Source organism: Austrofundulus limnaeus, unplaced genomic scaffold (assembly GCF_001266775.1).
Source record: "Austrofundulus limnaeus strain Quisiro unplaced genomic scaffold, Austrofundulus_limnaeus-1.0 Scaffold1, whole genome shotgun sequence".
Classification (NCBI taxonomy): domain Eukaryota; kingdom Metazoa; phylum Chordata; class Actinopteri; order Cyprinodontiformes; family Rivulidae; genus Austrofundulus; species Austrofundulus limnaeus.
In genome coordinates this window covers 1,607,634-1,614,796 of record NW_013952403.1, presented here as the reverse complement: position 1 = coordinate 1,614,796, position 7,163 = coordinate 1,607,634, and the positions used below count along the sequence as shown (strand labels likewise).

The 7,163-nt window shown below is 41.5% G+C and overlaps 1 protein-coding gene across 2 annotated transcripts in view; it reads left to right on the top strand.

Annotated features, from left to right (window-relative positions):
• elf1 (E74-like ETS transcription factor 1) overlaps positions 1 to 6,789 on the top strand; it is a 45,399-nt gene extending 38,610 nt beyond the window's left edge. For both annotated transcript variants that reach the window (XM_014003913.1, XM_014003922.1), the window contains exons 4-9: positions 321 to 425; positions 533 to 694; positions 812 to 895; positions 1,494 to 1,686; positions 1,906 to 2,256; positions 3,941 to 6,789. In XM_014003913.1, coding sequence (XP_013859367.1) covers positions 321 to 425; positions 533 to 694; positions 812 to 895; positions 1,494 to 1,686; positions 1,906 to 2,256; positions 3,941 to 4,736 — 1,691 coding nt within the window. In that variant the 3' untranslated portion in view covers positions 4,737 to 6,789. The remainder of the gene's footprint in view (positions 1 to 320; positions 426 to 532; positions 695 to 811; positions 896 to 1,493; positions 1,687 to 1,905; positions 2,257 to 3,940) is intronic.
• Positions 6,790 to 7,163: the final 374 nt, after the last annotated feature.

Below are 7,163 nucleotides of genomic sequence, written 5' to 3'. Positions count from 1 at the left end.
TATATATATATATTTAAAAAGTGCAAAGCTGCATTAAATAAACTTTATTCAGAAAACATCAGTCACTGAAGCAGAACAAACTGATCTTTCCACTTCTTAATTTTAGTCAGGACATCTTATACGTGCTAAATAGCTGTATTTCCTCTTCCTGTTTTTGAAATGACTAGACATTAAAATATTTCGTGCAAACTTGCCTTAACACGCCAAAATCACATTTTTATCTCAACTAATGCAACTTAAAAATTAGACCTCCTACAACACACCCACGTGAACATTTATATTTWGACTAATTTCCTTTGTTGTTTTTTATTTTGGGACAGAAACGGCAGTCTCAGGTGCCGAGGACAGCATAGAGACGAACGAAGCCGCTGCAGCTCTGCTTAACATGGAGTCTCCCAACAATATTTTGGACGAGAAGCGTATGAGTGAGTTTGTTTTTGCCTTGAAGGATATCATGTTAAAAGTGTTGTTAATGAATCCAACAATCGAGTGTCACACAGGTGAATATATATATTTTTAATGTGTTGTATAGTTCACACCTACAGCACTCTGCTGGACTCAGAAATGACATACGCCCCGCTGAGGCCCGACCAAATGGACACTGTTGCCCTTGACGTGTCCCTAGACGAGGACACGTCCTCCATGGATGAGATTCCTCAAAGGTGTCCTTTAAAACCTCAGAAAAAAACCAAAGGTACCACAAATCCTTTTCGACGTTATCTGCCACTAAAGACTCAGCGTAATAGATGATCAGGTGACTTCATTGTGACCTTGCACCTCATAATGTATTGCCCTTTAAATTGAATCCTAGTGCGAAAGCCCCGGGCGGTGCGTCCCTGCTCTCCTATCACCACTCCTAACCTGCCACTCAGGAAGAAGAGCAAAGAGGGCAAAGGTAAGACTCATTAACTAGTCCACTCTTTTTTTTTTGAATGAGCCAACGAAAAGCAAAGACTCTGCGCCTTTTTCTGTATGCCACTGAGGTGGGGCCCAAGCCTGTTAATGGATGAGGGGATCTCAGATTGTTGCGTTTCACTGGGAACCAGGAATGATGGCAGGCTGGAGGGCACGCCGACACTCTGCTGATGGAAGCAGGGTGGCGGCGCTTTGCGCGGACCCTCGCCGCACCGTCCAGCATGACACAAAAGAGGGAGGGGTCTTGGGACGGCAGGTTCAGTTGCACCCGTATACATCACCCTGTCACGGCATCTGGCATTCCAGTGACTTCAGGGAGTGTTGCTGTTTTTAACCACTGCCGGCCAAAGTGTCTTACAAAGAGACTAATCTGCTGCCAGCCTTGGTCTAATGAATTTTCTTTTCAAGCCACACAACAATCGCTGCAGAAAAAATGTACATTTTCCTCTGTATGATTTTCATACCCAGACTAAGCTGCTGAATAATTCTAGATTCCAATCTGAAGCCCTGCTTTGACTCTTCCATGTGCCTGAATGTTCAGACCGTGACTCAGATCCTCCCCTGCCTTTAATTTGCAGGCAACACCATCTACCTGTGGGAATTCCTTCTGGCTTTGCTGCAAGACAAAAACACCTGTCCCAAATACATCAAGTGGACACAGCGCGAAAAAGGCATCTTTAAGCTGGTGGACTCCAAGGCTGTTTCAAAGCTTTGGGGCAAACACAAGAACAAGCCCGACATGAACTATGAGACCATGGGGAGGGCTCTCAGGTGAGGAGCGGCATACCAATGAGAACGACATTTTCCAAAGTGACATTATCATGCACCCCAGCTCTCATTTAGCGCTTAACCTTGAAGACACTCTTCCACAGACATGTTCGTATTAACACACCGGAATGATGGTTTAAAGTTTGATGAGGCTTGTAAAACTTTAATCACGATAATGTCAATAATGTGTTGAACAGAGTCGTCTCCATTTTTCTCCCTCAGGTACTACTATCAGAGAGGGATCCTGGCTAAAGTGGAGGGGCAGCGGCTGGTTTATCAGTTTAAGGAGATGCCGTCTGACCTGGTGGTGATCGACGACGAGGACGCGGTTTCGGACACCTGCGAGAATCAGAGGTCTGCCAACGGGAGGTCTGTGGTTCGCGGAGGGTCCAAAGGCCATGGAAGGGCACATGGTGGGCACCATGTCGCAGTGAAACACATGAAGAAGGAGCCCGTTGACGAAAGGCTGTACCAGGACGTTAGCTGTGGACAGGCTGAGCAGCTCCTCCATTCTGTTCATGTTTTGCAAGAAAACCATGGATCAGGTGTTCAAGACGCAGCACAAGCAGTGAGGTAGGTGACACACTTTTTTTGTTTTTAGAAATTGCCATATAAAATACACCAGAGAGAAGCCATCAGCTAAATAAAGACTCCTTACCTTTATTTCCCCCCAATCAAAGAAAGACATAAATTATTTTCTGCTTCAGGATTTAAAGAAAGTTTATTCTCCAAGGACCGGCCACTAATCAATTGCAAAACATTCCTAACAGTTTCTGTTGAAATTCTTTTTTTCCTCGGTTGAATTTGTGATCAGAGGCAGCTGCTGGTCGTCAAACCTTTTGACAGCAGTGATTAAAGACTTGAAGTTACGAAATTATGCTCTCCTCTTTTGCATGTGACTGACCTCTTTGTCCACCATGTGGAGGCAGGGTTTATAAGGCTGAGTTCACCTGAAACTCATCAGACTGAAGAAATCTCTTGGACAAGAGATGAAACGTTTCACTAAAGATGAACCCATCCAGAGGACCTACTTATTTTTGCTTTTTGATTACGAAATTATGGTTCGTCGTGGCAAAAAATAGTTTTAAGACGTTACTTCCAATAAAATCGTTATAGTTCAGATTTAACAAATCAGCTCTAAGACATTCATTAAAATGGCTCTGTTGGTTTTTCAATCAGTAAAAGTTTAAAGTTAAAGGGGAAAGCTGCAGGTGGCTATTTGAATGGCTGCGTTACATCAGTCCCACAAGTGACATAGATCCAATTAACTACATATTGTAAATATTAAAACAAACGTAAATTTAGTTTATAGTTTAGTTTGTTTTAGTTAGTTTATTCATTTCATTTAAAACAAAAACAAAAAAATTTAATACATGTTAAAAACAAAACAAAAAAATACACAACATATATACACAACAAAAAATAAACAAATCAAATTGAAATGAACGGAGGCAGAAAGAAGAAAAAAGTCTTATAATATCTGCCCATTTTTTCTATAATTAATTTCAAACAATAATAATCACGAAACAAAAACAAAAATAAAAACTTCAATTCCTTCTCAAACAACAACTTTGATATACATTACACAATTTCATACTTCTTTAATTGAAGCCATTCATACCACATATTTAGGCACCCTGAAATGATCCTCCGTTTGTCTCTTTTAAAATTAAGAAAAATAACTCAGCTTCATCACCAAATGTTTAAGAGTCACACAGTTGAATGAATTTCAACAGGACAGAAAAACAGATTTTCCAGACCTCTGTGGTTCAGAATCTCAGATTACAGGTATTAAAAACATAAATGTCACGAGGTGAGCACAAAAATAATAAACTCTACGCGTAAGCGTCAACGATACACGTTTGTAATGTTCTGCAGAATTCGTTTTTTATTGTTTATTTGGAATTTTGTTGTGTTTCTATTGAGTCCACTGTCTGTTTTATGAATGCATTATCATCCTGTGATATTCTCTGAGCTGTTAAACATTGTCTGCTGTTAGAAAGCAAACAGAGAAACACATTTTTCTGTGGAGATATGCGAAATGTTTCTAATAATAACCAGGGTATTAAGTCTGCTGTTTACCATCGTACTGGTATTCCAGTTTACTTTCTCAGTAGGTTTTGATTGAAAAATGATCCTTGTCTGTATTATCAAATATACAAGCAGAATTACAATTCCAGCAGCACTGTAGAGCACATATTCACTTTTTGTTTGTTTGTGTGTGTGTGTGTGTGTGTGTTTGTGTGTGTCTTTCCAGGACAATCAGCACTCCTGTATCGGTACCTATGGTGCTGACGTCCACTGGCTCGCTGCAGTCAGTCCCCCTCACAACTGTTCTGGCCAACGGGGAYTCCAGCCACTCCTCGCCTCCTCGGGTTATCCTTCACACCATTCCCTCCTCGACCGCAGTCGGTAAAGATGTGCTCACCATCCAGACGGCCTCTTTAGCAGGTGGWGCCAGCGGCCTGCCGGACGGCCTCCCGCAGCAGCTTCTGGTCACCAGCCTGGGCTCCTCCGCCACCTCCTGCACGTCCCCTCCGGGAGTCATTAGTTCCGCCGCCTCCAGCCTCAACGGCCTCCCCCGCCTCGTCACCATCAACACCACCAACGGGCAGACGATGGTGGCGCAGCAGCCCGGCACCGTGATCGCCACGGTGCTGAAATCCAGCGACCTCTCGGGCCTSCAGGTCAAAGAGGAGATGCTGGACGCCAGCTACTTCCAGTCCATCGTGAACGGCGACCCGTCGCTGGCCGCGCACGCGTTCGAGAAGGAGGAGATGGAGGCGGGGGAGGCGGAGCTGCAGTACAGGACTGTGATCATCGACACCAGTCAAAGTCAGGGCCACGGGGCCGCACACGAAACTGTAATAAACGGACATTACTCCCAGAGCAGCAGCCCCGGTGAGGGGCTGACCCCCGTGGAGGAGCTGGAGGTCCGCGGGGAGATGTCCCTTCAGCCAGAGCCGGGAATCAAAGGCCTGCAGGAGCTGCCGCTGTCTGTTCAGCTGCCTGCAAACTTTATCCAGATAAAAACAGAACCTGCAGAGGCTTAGAGCGACAGGACTCTTCCACATAAGCTGAACCCCCCACCACCACACAAAAAAAAAAAATCATACAATAGAATTTCTGGTGAAATATTCTCTCTTCTACCACAAAGATCTGATGAAACATCAGAAGTGAGAGGCGCGTTGCTCTTAAAAGCTGGTCAGTTCAGCCTCAGGATTTATTGTTTACTGACATGTTTTGTGACCATGTGCCTAATTTCAAAAATCTAGGGAGTAGTGGTTTTTTTTTTTCTTCTTCTTTTGTTCAAGAAAAGTTCCTTTTCAGATGGCGACACGAATCCCAACACGAAGACAAAATACTTTCTCTCTACAGGAGAACATCTGTTGGATGAACCTGGGATCTCTGTCCACCACATGTGCCAGTTAATTCTTTTTTACTCTACATCTCGCATGTCGGACTCACGGTAATGGAGAACGAAAAGAAAACGAGGCCTGAATGCCAAACAGTTGTGACGTCTGAATACGTGCAAAGGTTTCTGAGGGATGCATCTGTGTCATGGTTGTGTCCAATCTGCCGAAAACAAAAAACAAAACAAAAAAAAACATCTCAGAGTTTAATTGAAGAGTGCCTTATAAGAAGTCCAGACAGCTTGAGACTGTTGGAAGTGTTTGTGGAAAGAATGATATCTAAGTACTTAATATTCATATATTTTGATATAAACAGAATAGATGTTCGTATATTCTCCATTAGCTTTCRCCTTAAAACACTGTGTTATTATGGAAATGGGAATTTCCCATCCACCAAGGACAGCAGAACATCAAAACTGTTTGTACAGGTCTGCAGACTGTGACACAGCAAAATAGGGAGGAACAAATGAAGAGACAGAATCTGCCGAATAAAACTGATTTTTATCAGTTTCTGTCTTGGAGACTCCCAAGGTTTAAATCCTGTTTATATAAAATAGAATATATATGAATCTATAATTATATATAATGTATGTATGCATATGAAATGCAATTGAGATTAAATTTTAAGGCCACAACAAATTTATTTATTTTGTGAATTCCTAAATTCTGTATAAAAAAGGCACATTTGTTTTCTATTTAGTTGTGTGAACCTGAGGGAAGATTAAAAAAAAAAAGAATATGAACGGTTAAAACAGGAAGCTTATCTAGTAGTTTATTTTCTGTAAGATCGACTTTATTTGTGTAGCATTCCATATAATCAGCTTTTTTTTWAAATTCTGGACTCGAGTCCTCAGCGCAGCATCATTATTCTGTTATGTTGTGAACATTTTCTTATGTGTCTGAAATATTTAGTGAATGTGCTTTTTGTTCCCCACCTTTCAGCGGATATACCTCTGTACCTTTTCCAACAGTCAGGCAGTCGTAGCAATGTATTCTTTAAAACTATTTTTTATAAAGTATCAATCAATCTTTTCTATTTCTAGGTTTTTTTTTTGTAATTTTGAAAAAAAAAACTTTCCTTTTTTACTGTTCTCCTTGTCTTCTGTCCTGATGTCTGGTCAGTTCAGTCTTCATTTTTTTCCCTGTCCCACTTGGTTAAGAAGCTCTCAGGCCAGCCATCCAATTGGCTCCCTGTTTCTGTAGGGAATGAAGCCATATTGATCGTGAGTGGTATCGCGGCTAAATTGGTTGTAGTTTCCAGCCAGACTGTAGCTGCTAAGTGAGGACATTCAGACGCACTGACCTCCATCCTTGGCACAGGAGTAAAGGCGACTTTACAGCCTCCCATCAGCCAAAGAGCTCCTCATCCACAGGCGCTCTGAATGTATGCTTTTTTTTAAAGGACATGCACATATTTTGACAATAATTACACTGGGTGACTTCTACAATAAAATCTGCCGAATTTTGGTTGAAATTTGCTGCTTTTTTTGCAGCTCATTTTGTATATATACTTCTGTATTTAGGCTTTTTTTTTTGTTTGTTTCTTCTAAAAGCACTGTTGTCTGTGAAACTTTGAGGTATGTCCCCTGCCTATGTTTGGTTGCTTCTGTTGTCTTGGGTTGACCTCCTTTATGCTGAAAGATTTTTAAGAAAAAGTCAAATTGCTAATTAAAAACCAAATCCTCTTTGCTGACTTTTCTGTGTATTTTTATTGCCGTCTGCTGAAGGCAAGAGGCGATTATGCTCGTGTGTCTGTTCCTTTGTCTGTTAGCATTACACTGCAGAAATTAGCCATCAAAAAATTAAAAAAAATACTCAATAATTGTCTGAATCTGCTTAAATTAGGTGAAATAATCAGCCAGTGTGGAATAAGACAAACACATTCAGCTCTTGCTTAAATACTTTTTTGGCGATTCAAGATTCTAAGAGTTGGTTAAATGGAGAGTTTTTGCAGTGTACCTACATATCTAGATGGATTTGAATGAAACTGAACAGATTTAACGACTGTTGAGCTAAAGTTTATGGTAGTAGCTGAAAGTCATCCAATAGATTCTTCAGCGTTATAAC